At 37.1% G+C, this 20,650-nt stretch overlaps 1 protein-coding gene across 1 annotated transcript; it reads left to right on the forward strand.

Moving 5' to 3' along the window:
• Positions 1-522: 522 nt before the first annotated feature.
• On the forward strand, positions 523-9,859 carry PPP1R26 (protein phosphatase 1 regulatory subunit 26). The gene is made up of 2 exons (XM_072632916.1): positions 523-858; positions 5,985-9,859. The coding sequence occupies exon 2, from the start codon at positions 6,048-6,050 to the stop codon at positions 9,852-9,854; it is 3,807 nt and encodes a 1,268-aa protein (XP_072489017.1). The 5' UTR covers positions 523-858; positions 5,985-6,047; the 3' UTR covers positions 9,855-9,859.
• Positions 9,860-20,650: the final 10,791 nt, after the last annotated feature.

Genomic DNA, 20,650 nt, shown 5'->3' on the forward strand with positions numbered 1-20,650 from the left:
CCTGTCTTGTTGGGGAGGGAGGAAGGGTTTAGAGCAGCCCCCAAAGCTGTAGCGCTGTATGCACGGGAATGGTGGATGCAAATATACCTAGTAGAAAAAATGTGAAAAAACAAACAAAAAACCCCACCCCCAAAACCACAGCGCGCGCACAAAGGGTCCCCTGGCAGCACGTAGCGCGCACCCAGCCTCGAAGGGAAGCCCGTTGCGCGTGCACAAGCCTCGAGGTCCATCCACGCTGGATAGCAGGAGCGCTCCGGGGGGGAGGTGGGCAGAAACAGGAAAGGGGGAACGTGGGAGACCCTGGCCCCCGAATAATAAACGCATAAAATGTCAGGACTGGGAGAGCCCTTAGGGATCGCCGTCGTTGCCGGACTAGGAGGCTACCTTCCACCCGTTCCCTGTCTTCCAGCTGCTAGAGCATAAATCCAGCCGAGTTGGGTGCAGGGGGCCGGGCCCTTCTCGCTTAACTCCCTCAGCGCGCGCCCGGAGGGAACCCGGACCGGAGGGGCGGTGGGAGGGGTAGGGCGCGAGGAAGGGGCGCGCGCGCGGGGAGGTGGCTTGGGGTTCGGCTGGGGGGGAGCACTCTGGCCCCGCGGCCCTCCCGCCTCCTCCCCCGAGGAAGGGGAGGGGGCTTCGGGGGCTGACCGGACCGTCCGCGGTGGCGGCGGCGGCGGCTGCGGCAGCGGCAGGCGGAGGGAGAGGAGGCGGCGCCCTGCGCCCTCCCGAGCGAGCCACGGCTCAGCTGGGAGGCCGAGCGGGCGGAGCCACGGCCCTGGAGGCCCCGGGCCCCTGGAGGTTCCGTCCCTTGGGCCGGCTCCGCGCCGCCTCACACCCCGGCCGGACCGGGTCTCGGCTAAGGTGAGCCTCGGGCAACGCGGCAGGGCCCGGGGAGGCACCGGGAGACGGGGGTCAGAAAGTGGGCCCAGAAGCCGGCGTCCATCGCGGCCTGGGAAGGTGGCTGGGTCGGGCCTGCCGGAGGATGTGCTGCCCTCCCGTACCAGGGTGTGGAGAGAGGGCCTTCCCCGGGGGAATGCAGTTATCCCTGGGAGGCGGGGGTTGGGAAGGGAGGGTTGCCCCTTGGAGAAGTCTCCCAGAGGTGAAAGGGGAGGGACCTAATACTTCAGGGAGTTGATGGAGGGGTTTGGAGGGTCGGGGGCTAATGTTTGGGACAAGAGTTTTTTATTGTCCCTCTGTAGAGATTAGCCTGGGGGATGTGGAGGTGAAGGGAGTGTGATTTTCGGAACCAAAGAGGGGAACATATACGATCTCTCGATACCTTAGTTTCTTCCTTTGTAAAAAGGACAGCAATTTCTTCCACCCTAATATCCCAAATGAAGTCTTAGCTGTCCCAGCCTTTTGAGCATTAAAAGCCACTCAAAGTGCAATGATCTGTTTGCACACTTTCTGTGGACCGAGTAAATCCCCCGGAGAGCTGGCATTTCTTTTTCTTTCGGAGTCATTGCTAAAGATGGAAGACTGATTGCAATTGATTAATATTGAACTCCATATTCTTGCACATAGTAGGTCTCTAATGAATGCCTGACAAAGCAAAGATGGAGAATCAAGAAAATATCCCCCCGCCATCCAGATTTCAAGTTCAAGGAACCCATAGTAGAGTAACATCCTGTTTCTTTGTGGTTCCCATCCTAACAACAGTTACTGTAAATCTTACTGCAGCTTTATCTGTTAAAAGTAGGAAAACTGTTGTGGTGATGTTAATAGTGTCAGGATTACTCGTCCATAAATATACAGTACACGCCCTACTTGTAGGGCAACCACAACCCTTGTAACTGTCGGGAGAAAGGGATCTGAGTCACCATGGTTCTGAATTAGGAACAAGGAGATTCTTGAAATACTACTAACTCTTCCTCTTGTTTTTTGAAACTGAAGTCAAAATTTCATTTAAAAAAAATAAGGAAAAAAACTCAAGCATAATATATAGTAAAGACCAGAACTGGACTACTCCTATTCCAGAGCACTTTGGTGAGATGTAAAGTCTGATCCCTTCATAGGGACAGAGCCAGGTTCAGCAATTCAACAGATGTTTATTAAATCAGTGCTTATTATGTGCAAAACACTGTGCTAGGTTCTAGATTGATAGGAAACTGTGATAAAAATTGATTTTTAACAACTTGATAAAATTTAGACCATTTTTTATCTTTGTTTTTCCTTCCTAAATTGTGTTGTTGCTACCTTAATCCATGAGTCTTTTCATTTATTCTTAACTTTGGGGCTGAAATGAGATTAAGGTGCTTTCTTCCTCCCCCCCCCCCATAAAGAATTTCTTTTGTTGAAGCTTGTATTTTGCTTTTAAGTGCAGGTGTGCAATATTCACAATGACTGCACTCTGCTTCCAATTCAGTTGCATTTACAGTGGGTACTATGTTTTGGCAAAGCCCACTTTTATTTTGCCTCAAAAAAGCCTCATGAATTCCCAGTACAGTTTTAAAGAATGATTCATCTGATGTTTAAGGTCTGTTTTAACTACAGTTGACAATATCAAAACAGTAAGATGTTGCCAAGAGAAATGTGCTTAGAGATTTCATCCTGGATGTTTTGGGTTGTCTTTTTTTAAGTTGATTCTTGAACTAGATTGTTAAACAGTGTAGAAAACTCATATGTAATCCAAACCATATTAAGCATTCTTAAAAAACCCACATCAATTTCTTTATCAGAATAGGATGGCATAGTTTATGCAAGTAGAAATCATTGACCACATAGAGCTCATATTCTTTTCTGTTCCCTTTCTAAAATTTTTCTTTTTTATTATAGACTTGAAAAACATCAACAAATATCAACCTTTCCATCTACACAGAAAAACAGATTTTATATGAAATCACAAACCTCTATTATGTACGGAGACATATCATTTCCCCAAGAATGTATCTCCTTATGTCAATTTTTATTTAAAACATAATACTATAAGTTAACTGTGAACAAGTACATTGTGTTCCAGCGTATGTTCTTTTTTTTTCATTTTTATATCCAGTTTCAAATTCTCTCCCTCATTCCTGCCCTTTCCCCACCAATTGAGAAAGCAAGAAATAAGATACCCATTATACATATGAAGTCTGCAAAACATAATTCCTCATTAGCCATGTTAGGAGGGAGGGCGGAGAAACAGGGGAGGAAAGATAAAGACAATATGCTTAACTCTGCACTCCCAGTTCTGAAGTTCTCTCTCTGGAGATAGAGAGTATATTTCATCATGATTCCTTTGGAATTAGAGAAACTAAGTCTTTCACAGTTGATTGACATTTCAGTGTTGCTGTTGTGTAGAATATTATAGTTCTGCTCCCTTCACTTCACATCAACTCATATGTCTTCCTAAGTTTTTTTCTGAAACCACCTCCTTTGTCCTTTCTTAAAACACAATAGTATTCCATCATGATCATATACCACCACTTGCTCAGCCATTCGCCAATTGATCATCATCCTCTTAGTTTCCAATTCTTTGCCACCACAAAAAAGTTACTATAAATATTTTTGTAATTGGGAGTCCTCTTCCTTTTCTTTGATCTGTTTGAGGTATAGACCTAGTAACGGTATTGTTGGGTCAAAGGATATGTACTGTTTTATAGCCCTTTGGTTATAGTTCCAAATTGTTCTCTGTATGGTTAAACCAGTTCATTGTGTTACAAAAATCTTTCATTTTTTAATCATCTTCATCAAGCATGTTCTTCCTGCCAAATTTCATGGACCATAGTTTATTTTTGTTTTTATCTTTAACTGAACTTTATATTACTATGGTTCTAAAACTTTAGTATTCCAAGCTATACTAACTCATCCAATGCATACATTTGGCCTGCAGACTTTTTTCAGATTTCCACTTTGGACCATAGTTCCTTTTAGTGGAAAGGGAAAAGGTGAAATCTTAGTTCAATTCGTGTAGTCCTAGATGTAGAGCTCAAGAACTATTTGAGAACCTTGTGACGTAGAAGATAGAGAGGGTCAGCCTTGGAGCCCATGACATATACTAGCTGTGTGGCCTAGGATAACTCAGTACTTTCATACAACATTCATACTCTTAAGTTGCTGAAGGTTTCCACACCAAGGCTTCCCCGTGTACCCTAGTGGAATCACAGATTTAGACCAAAAAAAGTATGTTTGAGAATAACAAAATATTAAACACTTTTTAAATGTTCCATTTCCACCACACAAGAGAGTTCACAAAGAAGCCATTTCCTTGCTCTTATGTCAGAAGGAAGGCAAATTTTCTTGATCCTTTTATTTCAGGGAAGGTAGCAAGTAGGGGAATTGCATTACAAGTTATTAAACTCTGGTGATTCTTCTGTCATTTTAATATAGATCATTTTTTTATTTTCCAAATTGGGGAAAAAAATATGATACTGAAAAGGTGCAGCTGTGATAAATCTTTAAAGAGAGAGGTAAGAAGAAGTTAAAAGGACAAGTAGATGAAACAATTAAGAATAAGGTCTGATGCATTTTTAAAACTAAATCAACTTTTCAATGTCATAGGATTCACTCCTAAGGAGAACCTCTTCAAGTAATTGCATTTAAATTGTGACATTATAGTTTCACACTTGGAATATAAATCATTTCATTTACTTCATAATTTTCTTTTTGCAACTGCTAATTATTCAGAGGATGATAGAATTATAGCATTAGACATAGAAGGAATCTCAAAGGTCATCTAGTCCATTCCCTTCAATTTACAGACAAGACCCTGGCTCAGAAAGGTTAAATAAATTGACAAAATCATATGAGGTGGGGTAGCAAGTTTCGGGGCTAGGATTTGAATACAGGTGTTCCAACTCCAAACCACTGCTCCAGAACTGTTTTTGTTTTCAAGAACATCTTACCCCTTTTTATGATCTTCTAGTCTATATATGTGTATATATGTTTGGTATTTCATTTCCTCTTTGGAAGGAGTCTATGTTGTAGACCTCCAAATACCAAATAACTAGCTTAAACACTAGTTTAAAGGGAAATTTGGCATTATAATGGAGAAAACTCAAATCTAAAATTTCAAAATCTGTAGTAGTAGCTGCAAGCTATTTTGCTTGCTATTCAGCTCAGTTTCCCTATTCATTTTGTAGGTCACAGTGTTACATCCTCCTCAATGGAGTTGGCAATATGATTTATTAATGGAATGTTCCCCAAAGTAAAAGTCAGTTACCTCATCACTAATCCCAGCTCTATCACTAACTTACTCTTCTCCTTTCTGGGCCTTTATTTCTGCATTTCCACAATGAAAAGGTCAAATTAGCTGAATTCTAATGTTGCCTTCTAGTTCTCAAATTTTATGAGTCTAAGCCTAGTCACAATGAAAAATTTCAATTTTTTCTCCTATAGTAGTAAGGTTACCAAATTATTCCACATCTGTGTAAACTATAACAGAGCCTTGCCACATATTTATAAATCACCCCAGTGATTAAAAAATTAAATTTATTGTTAACATTAGTATACTCTGATTTTTTACATTTAATTTTTATGTGACCTGTACTATTTTTATAACATATCTGATACTTCTGGATTCCATAGGTTTGCTAAATAGAATGATATATCAAATCACTTTTATATATAACTACTTTTAACTAAAAGAAATACACAAATAAATTGAATCAATGGAAGAGTCCACCAATTTGATAATATTACATAAATAACTCGTTTGATTTGATATGTTGCAGTATTCCATGCCATTCCATGCCACCACAGGATTAAAAATGGTGTGACTTTCTCCTGAGCTGAATTGGTGGTAGCTATCTTTACAAATTAAATATGACCATAGGAGGTAATAGAAGTAGTCAAATACTAGTTTACAAGTTTCTGGATTTTTTTTCTTGATGTACTTTCAGGGAATTGTTTATAAGGGAATTATAACACATTTTTAGGAAATTGTAATATTTATGGCAAAATTGAAATACCATAAGAAGATATTACCAATTCAGTCATGCTGTTTATTAACATGATGGGTTTCTTGTGTTTAGAATATAAATGTCCCTTTCTTTGTTTCCTCACAGGATGTGAAGCAGATATAAATATAAAAAATCATCCCTTTGCACACCCTATCATTGTCTGCTAGAATGTTTCTAATGAATGCCCCTCCTGTGATTGCTCTACAGTCAAAATGGGAGTCATTTGGACAGTCGGGGAGTTTTAGATTTCCTGTGTGTTTCTCAGAATCTGAAGAGGATATTGCTAGAGCGTCTGTAAGTGCAAAAGTTCAAATGATCATAAACAACCTACAAAGTGAGGAGGCTTCCTTGGGTATGAACAATGAGTACATTATGCAGAAAAATCAAAGGGGAGGTAAATACAAAGGAGCCAGAATTGCAGCTGCTAATATGATTGTGCTTAAGGAGCACTCTACATATGCCAAAAGTGAATTATCTACTGAATTTGACCACATGGAAGATGACTCCTCTGATTTCAGACCTCTTGTATTGGAATCAGATAGTGATGATTCTGTGGACCGAGAGATAGAGCAAGCAATACAGGAATATCTAAAGGAGAAAAGCAACACTATTCAGTCATTACCCAGCAGCAATGCAACTTGTTTTGGTACAACAGGTGGAAATAACAGAGTCAAACAAGATTTCCCTCAGAACAATGTGACCACTCACCTACCTCCTGTGAAATTGAAGTCTGATGTGGTATCAGCAGCTATCATTTGTAATCCCAAGGGAATCCATGATAAGCCAAGAACTAGTTCTCCTCTTAGTGTAAGTAGTGATGACTCTTTTGAGCAAAGCATACAAGCTGAAATAGAACAGTTCCTGAATGAGAAAAAGCAACAAGGGGTGCATAAGTGCAGTATCCCCTTGGAAAAAAGAACAGAGCAAAAAGAAGCCTTGGTGAAAGCAGTATCTAAATCCAATAAAGAATCCATCGTCAAATCAAATCGCCAAGATTTAAAGCAGGGATGTAAGGAGCTAATCTTCAAACAGAATCCAGAATTGGGGAAGACTAATGCACAGCTGAAGTGCTTCAAGCCTAAAATCAGCACAAAATCTGAAAACTTTACTAATACAAGGCTGGCATCTCCTAAACTGGCAGGTACGTGCCATCCTTTAGAAACAGCACAAAATAAAGGTGTAGAGAAAAAGCATTCCTGGGCAAACAAAAGGGAACAAAGAATCAAAAGTGCAGCTCTTGTATATGAGATATCTGATTCAAGTAGTGATGATGGCATTGAAGAAGCCATTCAGATGTACCAACTGGAGAAAACAAGAAAGGAGGCGAGTTCTACAGTGGATAGGAACCTATTGCAGAAAACGCAGCCCAGAGATGACAAAGTATCAAACTTTACTACAAGTATTGCAGTTGGTTCTTCAAAAAGTGCCTTGCTTGAAAGCCACAAAAAGACATTGAATAGCAAGAGGAAACAAACTGCTACAAAGGCTACAGAACTGAGCAATAGTAGCTGTGACTCCAACAAACTCTTTAAACCACTGAAAGAAACCAAAGTTTCTACACCTCCCATAAATACAATTGCCAAATGTGAGTTTACAGTACAACCCTCATTCCAGGCTGAAACATCTGCTGAGTTAATGTGTGCAGAAGCTATCCTTGACATTTACAAAACAATCATGCCTTCCCATGTGGAAAGCAATGACAGATCACTTTCTACAAACCCTCTCTTCTCTTCCCAAAATGTGCCTTCCCACCCTGACAGTGATAGCAGCTTGGTAGACAGTGATGATAGCATTGAACAAGAAATAAGAACTTTTTTGGCCCTTAAGGCACAATCAGAATGTTTACTGGCCAAACCGGAAAACCTTTCCAAGTCTGTGCAGGGACCACTATTGCCTGAACATAATAATCAGGGCAATAGCCCCAAAGTCCCTCTTTCTAAGACACTGAAGTTATCACTGTGTTGCAAAAGGAAACTTAAAGGGGAAAGGAAAGTAGTAAAACAACTAACACCGAAGAAAACTAAAGGGTTAGAAAGAGAATACCCACGGGAAACTGAGTATGGTCAGGGGAAAATTCATATGTTCCAAGAAAAAAAAGAGTTGAGCAGTCAGGTTAAAATCTGTAAATCTGAAAACAGGAAGGATGAGATGACTTGTGAGTTCCTCTCTTCCAATTTAGTTGGGCTTATTGATGAGCACATTGCCTTAGACCTGAGAAGTAGTTTATCACAAGCCCACAGTAAAGTACCACAGGGGAGAAATTTGGAACAAGAGAGGCCTGGGTCTGGTGATAAAAGTAGCTCTTTGGACAGTGATGAAGACCTTGATACAGCTATTAAGGACCTATTAAGATCAAAGCGTAAATTAAAGAAAAGATGCAGGGACCCCAAACCTCACTGTAAAAAAAAGGTTAAGCTTAGTAGCACAGGAACCCAATTTTTAGATAAATTTAATAAGCTCCAAAAACACTGGAAAGATAAGAGTCCTCACTTGCTGAAAAGCTGTCTCCCAGGATCTAAAAGAGACAATAGGGAGAATACAGTAAAGAAGCCTTTGAACACTTGTAACAACAGAACAGAAAGAGCGAAACAGGAAAAAAAGCAGGAGGATCTACAGCTGGCATTCCAATTAGAGAAAAAAATTTTCTCAAAGCCTATGTTAATTTCAAATGATATGGAAATTAGTGAAAATCAGAACTCTGCAATCAATACAATCTCGCTCTCTGATGACAGTAGTTCAGTGGATAGCGATGATAGCATTGAACAAGAAATTAGAAAGTTTTTGGCTGAAAAAGCCAAATATTCCATGAACAGTTCAGAAATTCAGAAGGGTAACATGACAACAGCTCTTGGGATAGGGGGAGTTTCTAAGCCTGAAATTGTTAGTGGAAAAGGAAAGCATCCATCTGTGGGACATCAGCCTGTCTTGTTATCCAGCCAAAGTCAAAAGAATAAGATAGTTTCTCAGAAAGCCGAGGACCTAAAAATCTCTGATAAAACTGTAATACCGAGTGCAATAAATATTTTAAATGATGATAGGAAAAGTACATCCTGTCCTGGGAATATCTACCTCCATTCTACTTTGGCTGTAAAAACAAAACGTGAGACAGTGACACCTAAAAGTTACTGCAGCAATTTATCTGTAAAGGAACTAACAATAGACAAGAGAAATATCTGTATCGAAGACCAAAGTCAAAAAAGTCCCGAACCCACTGATACAGAAAATGTTGTCAGTAGGTTGCAGAACTACTGTATTACTGATATTACCACTCCAGAAAAAAATAGCACTTTTCAGGGAAAATGGTACAGCAAAAGTACATGTGATCAAAAATTTGTACCTGAAAAAGAGAGGCATTTACTTATAAACAACAGACAGTATACTCTTCAGAGTGATTTTGTCCACGAAGGAGTGTTTCAGAATATTTGTGTACTTAATGCAGAAGGCAGAGAAACAGTACAGAAAGGGAATCATAGGAAGGAAAGAGAAAAAAGATTAAAGGATCAAACAAAGAGTTCTACAAATTGTGCAGTAGATCATCAGCAAAGTTTACATTTGACTGGATTTCATTCTCCAATTTCAACTGGAGTATTTAATTTTGGAAAGAGTACATCTCAAGGTAGCAAACAAATAAGTCTTTTAGATTCAAACCAGGCAGTCCCTTTGCAGGTGCCCCTCTTCACCTCATTAAAAGAGAACAAATTGAGGAAAGATTCAGGACTATTTGGAAGCTCATACTTGCTTTTGAAGAAGGAAGGGTCTGACTGGCAAAATAGAAAGACACAGGCAGAATTAAACATGCATGAAGTAAAGAAATTCAATTCAGAAGGGAAAATACTAGATTTAAGAAATAGAAGGATTGTTGATAAAGATGCCCAAGATCAAAAAGTATTCGAGAATGATTCCAATGAATTTAATGACACCTCCATAGAGGAAAGCAGAAGTTCATTAGTAAAGGGAAAGATCATAAATTTGTAAGTACATTTTCCCATAGTTTTCATGAGTCTTTGTATAAAATAAATGAGTGTAGATAGAGAACTAGAACTGCTAAATAGAGCTCAACATTTATTTAGAGAGCTTGATATTTAAAAAGGGGAAAAGCAGTTGTCTGGAGTTGCTAATGTGCATTCACATGTACATATGTATACTAATGTGGAACAAATGTTTCTATTAACAGGTGTGTCCTGGGTAAATATAAATTTGTAGCATTTTATAAGTTATTTTAAAGTGCAGTAATGAAATATTTTTTTTAAATCTAGTAGTTTAATTTTCTAGAATATGTATGACTACAATATTCTCTGGTCATGTATTATTATAGATGGGAAAACACCCACATGGAACTAGTGATTGTGAGGGACCCAAAGTAGAATGGACGAACCTAGGCTTCTCCAGTAATTACTAACACTGCCAGCTTTAAGTATATGTAACATTTGACTAATTACTGATGAAAATTTTTAGATATCAAATTTTGGAGGCCTAAAAAAGTCATTGATGAGACTCTTGAAGTAGCAGATTCTTGTGGTGGTTCACGGCAAAGGTTATCATGTCAGTAAAACTTCTTAAAACTTCAGTAAAAACATTTTTCTATCTACAGTAAAATAGATTTGGGGGACATAACTTGTTAAATATAGATTCCATTAATCTCAACAAACCCCTAAGTATATTTTATGTCAACTCTTCCGCTAACTCAAAGAAGTTCTCTAAAAGCAGGTGATGTCTGTATTGATATGAGGGGAATTCCTCATTTATCCCTTGTAGGATTTCCCCCTACTGATGAATTCATAAGTCAAAAAGGGGGAGAGGGAGAACTTTTGAACAGTTAATGTTTCAAAGCACAAGTACAATTGAACAATTGTTTGAGCTCTCCACTTTTAAGCTGAAAAATCCCAAGTAAAATTATTTCAGTGGCAGTATTATAGCTACCAAACAATTCATATTTCCAAAGTATGTCTGATAAAAGTCATCAGAAGTTTTCTAATATATAATCTTGTTCCATAACAGGACAATTATAAAATCTAAATTAACTACTTTTTGTATTGGAGCTACTTTTTAAAATTTTTTTAATAGTGCTTGTAAAATATGAACGTTATGTATGTATTTTAAATTTCATCCCCTTTTCTTGATATGTGCAATAAAATAAGCACTGTTTATAGTTGCTTTAGGAAAGTCAATCACCAAACATTTATTGAGCACCAGCAGTGTGCATAATACAATATTAGATATTGTGGAAGGGATTAATAAGAAATGAAAGCTCAGCTCTTACCTTTAAATGAACTTAAATCTAGGTGGATATAGAAAACCTAAAACACTTGAAACACATATAACATGTTTTGAATAATTTCCTGGGGCATTATGAGCTACTATCAAATATTTTCTGTGTCCCAAGTCAATTATATGTGTGTATCTACGTACACACAGAGGCTATATGTATATATTGTCTTGAGATACATGCTATACATCCATTTAGCAATCATTTAGTAAGCACCTTCAATCTGTAAAGCACTGTGCTAGGTGCTAAAAGAAATACAGAGATAACTAAGGCAAAATCCTTACCCTCATGGAACTTACAACCAGGTATGTAAGTATGTCTTCCTTATATTAGAAATTATTTTCAAACCATAATTCAGTATCATACCAATTGCCTTTCAAAGCTCTTTGTACAGTGACTCCGCTATTTGATGAGGACAATGGGCTTCCATAATAAAAGAAATGGAGTCGAAGAGAATTTCTTCATTTCATCATGTATTGATGGGGTGGTATTCTGCCAATGGATTATAGACTGTTGAAATGAGATAGAATGGTATTAGTCATATAGTATTATAGTGAAAGACATAGCAACTTTTCTACTTCCATTGAAGGTTTAGGGCTGCAGGGCATCAACATGTTAGGACATTTAAATTATGGGCATTTATTCATTTATCAACCTTATATAGGTCAATACTAAATTTTTGTTGTCTGACCAGAATTTTGTAGAACATTTCATTTTTAAAAGCTTTTGACTGGACTTCATTATGGTGTGCCTAGAACAGTGTTTTGTCCTAAGTTTAGAATTGGAGTTAGTTGATATTTTAAAATTCAGGTGAGTTTTTCTCTATGTTGTTTTTCCACAAGTTTAAGCAGTAATGCATATTAATACCTGAATATGAAACAAGGTACCATTTGTGTTGAATGTGTCCTTATTGAAAAATTTTGGTAAAACAATTTTAGAATTGGAATTTCTATCTGATGCTCCAGTTGGTGTCTGTGTGTTTATATCATTTTTTTTGGTAGGATATTGGTTCACTTAAGTGCTTCCAAGTAAAATGCAAACCCATGTAATCTGTGCTTTAAATGTCATTTCATTTTTAAAGAGCACTTTTTAAATTAAAAACAAAAATCAACTTGTTTTGTATATAAGAAATGGTATAAATTCATAAGTTTTAAAAACTAATAAACTGATGACTGTTCATGAACCATAAAAATCAGTTTTAATGTGCTTTATGTTATCTCAGAAGGTAATTTTAAGTTTTACGTTAAAAGCCTATCCACAGTAAAAATCCTAGTTAATTAAGGTATGTCATAAGAATCTTTACACTTGGGATCTTACTTGACCAATCTCAAAGGTCACAGAGTAAAAAACAGCATAATACTTTGAGTATTATTTAGTATCTCTCAACATTAAGGTCTTAACAGTAAACAAACAAAAGCTGTCCCAGTGCAGTGAATGAAGAAACAAGGTAAAACCAACTTCTATCTCATATTGACCTCTTTAATTCTGCACATTGCTTCTTCACTCAACCAGCATTTTTAGAAAAATTTATTCCTGCACAACACTGTGCTAGACACCATGAAGAATATAAAATAAGTCAAAGTCAAAGTCATTTCCCCCCAGGAATTTATTGTCTAGTAGAAAAGGCAAGATATAGATGAAACAGCTAGCAATAATCACAAAGCAGAATCGTCCTAATAAGGGTTTTAAAATACCAAAATAAAATAAGCTCATCACATCCTTAATAATATAAAGTTACCTAAGAGAAAAACAAAAAACAAAAAGAGCCTATGATACTCTCTGTGCCCATCAAAACTGACCTGTTTCCTGTTCACCATATATGGCATTCTATCTTCAGTTATCCTGAATATACTTATATGTGTATTTGTTATCTCCCCCATTAGAATGTAAATTCTTGGTATTTATATGTGCAGACTACCTAGCACAGTACCTATCCTATAATAGACACTTAGAAAAATGTTTGATTTGACTGATAGGCATTTAATGAATCTTTTTAAAAATAGAATCTTTAAAATAAGGGAGTTGAAATAGGTGATCTCCAAGGTGTCTTCCAGATGTCATGTTCTATATAAATTGATATCATATGCAGAGGTAGGGCTAATATTATGAAAGATCTCAGTGCTAAGAAAATAAATTAGGCAAAGATTTGGGGTAGAGGTGGGGACCAAAGGAGATCAATGAAGAAGACCACTTAAGGAAGGTGAAACTTTAGTTAGGTCTTGAAGGAAATGGAAGGTTTGGATGGCTGATGAACAGTTCAACAAAGTTTTATTGAGTATCTTAACTATTTTCCGGGGAATACAATGAGGAAGACATGCTTGTGCTCAGAAGCTTACAGTCTGCTAGGTTTTTGCTGTTTTTAAGATAGACCAACAACACGTGAGGTGAATGTGATGTGATGTCATAAAATATATAATATTACTGATGTCAAGAGAAAGTAAAAATCACATAAGGTATTGAGAGGGTCTAAGAATAATGGAGGAGGAAGCATTTAATTAGACTCTTGGAGTACAGAATAGCTAAATATTCAGACAGCAAATTTTAGGTGGAATGAACAACATGAACAAAAGGATAAAGACAGGAAAGTGCAGGGAGAATTCAGCAAATAGTTTAAATAGACTGCTGTGGAGGAGGTAAGACTGGGAAAATATGGTGGGACCATTATCTTTCCCACTAGATAGCACTTGTTGGAATAATTTTTCTTCGAATGGATGTGTTGGGGTTTTTACCTACTCTGAAGCTCCCTTGTACCTCATTTTCTTTCTGATTCTGGTGGTAACTTAGGTAGAAAAAGTTAACTCATTGGCATGGTGATGTAGTTGTCCTTACGTCTGACAAACTTTTGACCTCTTATTTGGTTAACAGTACAGGGTATCTAGATGGTGCCATGAGTGAGACTGCTGGACCTGGAGTCAAGAAGACCTAAATTCTAATCCTGCTTCAGACATTTACTAACAGTGTGTAACCCAGGAGAAGTCATTCCTCAGCCTCAGTTTCCTCCTCCATAAAATGGAAATGGTATCTATCTCACAGGGTTGTTGTGAGGATCAAATGAGATAATTTATAAAGTAATTAGAGTAATAAATAGCATTTATAGAGTGCCAACCATGTGCCTGTGCCAGATACTAAGTACTTTTTATAAATCAACTTATTTGATCTTCAAAATAGTCCTGTGAGGTAGGTGCTATTATCATCCACATTTTATAGTCAAAGAAACTGAAGCAAACAGAAATTAAGTGACTTGCCCCAAGTCGCACAGCTAGTACATGTCTGAGGCTGGATTTGAATTCAGATCTTGCTGACTGAGAGCTTTATCCATTGTACCACCTAGCTGCCTAAGGTTTTACAAACCATAAAGTACCATATAAGTACATCATCATCATCATTAGACACTACAGGAATGGTTGTTATTAACTTTTACAGATGACTTCCTCCCACAACCACCACCACCAACCACCACCAACCACCACCTCACCCTACCCCCCACCACCCCTGGCACCTTCTATCATAGTTAACATTTTTTCAGATGTTAAAGTTTCAAGTTGGAGGATACAACCTTGACCAAATTCTCTGTTTTTAGAGAAGAAAATCCCAGGATCTTCATTTTTCTATCCCACAAGTTACTGTATTATGTAATTAAGGCTTATCGTTTCCTCTCTAGCAAAATATTTACCTTACACTTATCAGTGACTGGTGTTTCCCTTGTATGTTGTACAGCTCCTTACCTCCCACTTCTCTTGATTCTGGAGCCTTTTGTCATCATGTCCTCAGAGGTGCTGTGTTAGAAGTTTAAATGCCAGCCACTCAATGGAAAACTTGACAGATAGATTCTGCTTCACCAAATGAATCTCTTTGAAGTCCATAATTAGAATAACCTTGCAGGAAGTCACACATAAGAGTCAAGTTTGTTTTGGTTTTTTGAATCTTCATGTCTTCAAGACAGTTATGTTTAGTTGTTATACTGTCAGGGATATGACATTTCCATTAATTATTGGTGATATTTTTATATTACTTCTTTTAATGTAGATTCTCTTCTAAATTAGGAAAGGAAAAAAGCATTGTTCTAAATCAGGCCTGCACAAACTGCAGAACAGCAAAGGATTTCCTTCGAGGGCCACCTGAAATCCTGCAGCAAGTGACTGGCCTGAGGGCTGCAGGTCATGCAGGCCTGTTCTGTATTTAATGCTTGTCTGATAAAGTAGTGCTGGGCCAAACTACAATCAAGCATTCCTCTCCAGTAGGATCTTCTTTACTGTTTTGAGGGAAAGTTGTTGTTCAGTCTTTTTCAGTCCTGTCCAACTCTTCGTGGCTCTATTTGGGGTTTTCTTGGCAAAGGTACTGGAGTGGTTTGCCATTTCCTTCTCCAGCTCATTTGACAGATAAGGAAACTGAGGCAAACAGGGTTGAGTGATTTGCCCAGGTCACATCTGAACTCAGGAAGAGGCATCTTCCTGATTCCAGGCCTGGTACTTTATCTACTGCACCACCAGCTGCCCATTTTGAGGGAATGCTATTCCAGTAATGTATATGATCTAATACCATATATACTCCTTGATTGATATTCTTAGAATAGAAATTACTATTCTATGCCAGGGATGTGGAGCCTGTACCTTGAGGCTGCATATGACCCTGTAGGTCCTCAAGTGCATCCCTTTAATTGAATCCAAACTTCACAGCACAAATCCCCTTAATAAAAGTCAAAAGGCCACAACCAAGGACTTAGAAGGCCACATGTGGCATTGAGGCCACAGGTTCCCCACTCAAATTCTATGCCTACTGAAAAGTCACTGTGCTAAATACTGAGAACTCAAGAAATATAAGAAAGATAGTTCCTGACTTGAAGTTTATAGTCTAGTGCTAGAGAGAAAACAAGTATACAAATACCACATAATAAGGTGGGATGTGATGTTGGACTGCCTTTGTAGCAAGGAGCACAGAGTGGAGTTCTTTGGGAAAGTTAGTGTTGTGGACTCAGAATATTTTGCTCTTACAATATATGCATTTTCCTGACAACTACCTTATTCTACTTTTTTTTATTTTCTTTTAGAAATCATGGCTACAAATTGACCAGAGTATTCCTTCATTATTTTAAGTACACATTCATTTAAGTTAAACATTTACTTCTTGGCACTTAAAGATATGCTTACTACAGATACTTTAAGAAAATAAAATTCTCAAAACATAATTACCAGTGTTTATGCCAGTTGTTAAGAGCTACACTATGGAAATTTTAGTATAGGAAACTTACTGTTATAACTTGGTATATTTCCTTGCATTACCCTTTTAGAATTATTTAACATTACTGTCATATACATTCTATCAGATAACCCACAGTAGAAATACAGGCAACTTAAAATGTAATCTCTACATTTAGGAAAACAAAAATGTGTGATGTGAGAGATTATTATTTTTGTTTTTTCATAACAGCTTTCCAAAATACTGTATTTATGAGAAATATAAGTATTAAGTTATAAGGAATCTGAGATAACTTAGTATTAACTCGTTAGGTTTATATTCCATTAACCAGAAATGGAATATTGTCACTAGTATGCTAGAGATCATTAGCTATTTTAATATGGCCAATTTTCATTCTATGAAACCAAACAGAAATATGAACACTTGGATTTAAAGGTTTTGATTGGGAATAAAAATTAAACTAATGTTAAAAACTTAAATCAAGTCTCCATAATACACAAGGCTTACTTCCAGAAGGAAACAAGGATTTTGCTTGAATTATTTACATAACTCCCAGTTTTATTTATTTTCCCTTTTATTTCAAAGACTGCATCAACTCTCTCCCTCAACACAGTGCAGTGCAATAATTATTTAGTCAGTTTAGATTAAAAGAATATTGATTTTCCTATTGACTTCATTCTTTTAAGGTGATAACAGTTCTCAGAATCACTTGTTACTATTTGGATTTCTAATGTTAAGGAAATATTTTGGAAACTTTGACAGTAACTTAATTTTTTACATTTGGTCTTTATAATTTGAATAGAGACTAAAAATAGAAGTGTTGAAATTTTATTTGATAATATGAATAAATAAATTTTTAAAAATAATTTTGGTTCAGTGGTTGATGTTTGAACTGTTTTTCAACCAGAAAGAGATGGAATACATTTTATTTTGTACCATATATGTGTGTATGCATGTATGTATATATGCATGTATATGAAATCTGATTTCAAATTCTGTTTTTATGTATCATCTATTTGAATTGATTCTAATTATAAAACCTTCACTTGTAGTTTTTGTTTTCCCTGCAGACCTTATAGAAATTTAAACAGTTTCTACCTCATATTGGACTTTAAAGTTTCCAAAATCTGTTTTTCTATGTATTAATAAAAGATTAGCAAAAAGTGGTCAGCCACAGTGTTTGATTTCTTCTTATCTTTTTCAGTGACAAGTCTTTTAAAGGAAATACTTTCTTTAAACATCATATTCACAATAATAAAATATAATAGAAAAACTTTTCATATTTATCAAAGGCCATTAATATCAAGGATTCCTTTTTAATTTAATTTAAACTGTTGCATTCGCCTGTTACTTAAGAATATAAAACAAAAAAAAATTTTTTTAATATCAGCTCCCTTCCATTTCCTATTCCCCAACCATCCCACCCTCTACAATTATCCTCTGGGTTGCAGGAACAATGACCACAACAGTATCACCTTGACGGTCAAACGAAACTAAGCCAAGCCCAAAATCCAGCCCCTATGCTGTATCTTTCTGTTTTTTATACTTTAAGGATCTGTTATTTCATCATCTTCGAGCATTCAGATTGTAAACCCTCTACAGCTTAGCAACTCTGAAAGACCATTTACTATGGCAGAAAAATCCATCCCCCTGCAGTTAACCTGGTGATAAGCCTTTCTCACCTTAATGTAGTGAATATAATTTAATTTTTCCCACTGAATTTTCCTTTACCCTTTACCCACCTTCCATGGCAGTTAGCTACAAGAACACCAAGATATGAAGTTAGCAGACTGATTTATCCAACAAGATAGGAATAGAGGAAAATCTTCTTCACTAATATCTAACTCTTCCTCCTTGTTTCTTTTTTTATTGTCCCTGTTTTCATACACTTAATTTAAACTTCTATACTTTACTGGCAAGAGAAACTATCTGTAACAAAGTGACCACCACCATCATTATCATTGCAGCTAGCAACTATTTAGTCCTTTAAAGTTTACAAAGGACTTTACAAATATTATCTCATTTGATCCTCACAACAATCCTGTGCTATTAATAGGTGCTATTCTTATTTCCATTTTACAGATGAAGAAACTAAGACAAGACAGAGATTAAATGACTTATCCGGGATCACATAGCTAGTTGATATCTGATTATGAATTTGAACTCAGGTCTTCTTGACTCCAGATCCAGCTCTGTATCCACTTTGCCACCAAATTAAGTGACATTAAATAGCTTCTGTTGTAACATTTTTTTGTTTCTGTTTTGTTTTCACAAAGAACACACTTAGTAGTTAAAGCTTATTTAAGATATTTTCTTGAACAGTAGTAAAAATACAAAGCTAGTGATCAAAAAGCATTTCTTGGTTTTCATCTAGCTCAAGCAAGTCTAGTGAATGTAACAATTACTCTCTCTTTAAAAGAACTTTGCTCTTATGGAAGTGAATGTTGAAAACTAAAAATAAATAAATTTTTTTTTAAAAAAAAGGACTTTGCTGAATAGAAAATATTTAGCTAATTTTTAAAGCAATATATTTTCTCTACAGAAAATTTAGCTTTCCATTTCTCCTCTCTCTCCACACTCCTGCTTGGTAGTGTAGGGGTTAGAGCGCTGGACCTGCAGTCAGGAACATCTGAATACAAATAAGGCTTTGCACATTTACTCGCTATGTGATCCTAGCAAGTAACTTAACTGCTGTCTTCCTCAATTTCCTCATATGTAAAATAGAGATAGCAGCACCTACCTTCCAGGGTTGTTTTGAGTCTCAAATAAAGTGATATTTGTAAAATATTTTATAAACCCTATAAATGTTGTTATTATAATCCCCTCCTTTCCAAATTCTAAGGCAGTAGTTCTTAAGTGGGGGGTCCCTAGAAAGATTGAAGGGGGCTCTCAACTTAATGTTATTTTCACTAGCCTCTAATTGAATTGTAGCATTTTCTTCAGTTATGAAAATAGTAAACTAGCAGACAGCCCAATGGGCCTATGACCAAAAAATAAGAACTCTTGCTCTGTAGTCTAGCCAAACTGGCCTTCTTGTTCATTACACACTGCACTCATCTCCAGGCTCCAGACCTTTGTCTTTTGCCTAGAGACCTGCTGCCTAGAGACCTGGAATACTCTTACTCTTCACCTCTGCTTTATAGAATTCCTTACTTCTTTCAAGTAAGGGGCAGCTCGGTGGTGCAGTGGATAGAGTGTTGGACCTGGAGTCAAGAAGACTCCTTTTCATGAATTCAGATTTGGACTTGATACTTACTAGATGTATGACCCTGGGCAAATTACTTAACGCTGTTTCTCTCCATTCTTTATCTGTAAAATGAGCTAGAAGAAATAAAGGGCAAATCACTCCAGTATTTTTTGCCAAGAACACCCCAAATTGAGTCACGAAAAATCAGACACAACTGAAAAATGACTGAACAACAATGAAAACTTCTTTTGAGACTTAGCTCAAATACTTCTACCTGAAGCCTTTTGTGCTCTTTCAATGACTGCTAGTGCCTTCCCTTCCTAAACTACCTTAAATTTATTTTGTGTTTATTCTTTATTTGCTTATACATACAAATGCTGTCTCCTTTGTTAGGGAGATCCCTTGAGAGAAGAGACTTTCATTTTTGTCTTTATCTCAACTAGGCATCTGGGTGACATGGTGGATAGAGTCCTAGTCCTCAGTCTGGAGGGACCTGAGTTCAAATCCAGCCTGAGACACTTCTTAACTGTGTGACCTTGGGCAAATCACTTAATCTCTGTTTATCTCAGTTTCCTCATCTACAAAATGGGGATGATAATAGTGCCTACCTCCCAGGATTGTTGTATGGATCAAATGAAATGATAATTGTAAAGCACTTAGCAAGTGCCTGGCTATGTAAATGTTAGCTACTGTTGTTAGTATGTCATCTTAATGCCTAACACAGTGCCTAGCATATAGTTGACCCTGGAACATAGGTTTTAACATAGAATACCTGGAGAAAGCAATATGAAATGTCTAGGAAAGTAGGCTGAAATGAAATTGTAAAGGGATTCAATGCCAAACTTGCATTTTATGCTAAAAGAACTAGGGACACATTGAAGACTTTTTAGTTGTGGAGTAACGTAATCTAATCTGTGTCTTTGGAATATTATTTTGGCAGTAATGTAGAATGGATGATAGAGGCAAAGAGATTGGAAATAAGTAGATACCAATTAGGAACTCTGGCAATAAAGAGGCGGAAGGAACTTTCTTTCTGCAGTGGGTTTTTCTTGAATTCACTTCTCCATACAATGAAGACAGCCTGATTCCACTAGAGATGACAAGGACCTAAACTAGTGTGGT

This window comes from Notamacropus eugenii, chromosome 1 (assembly GCF_028372415.1).
Source record: "Notamacropus eugenii isolate mMacEug1 chromosome 1, mMacEug1.pri_v2, whole genome shotgun sequence".
NCBI lineage: Eukaryota > Metazoa > Chordata > Mammalia > Diprotodontia > Macropodidae > Notamacropus > Notamacropus eugenii.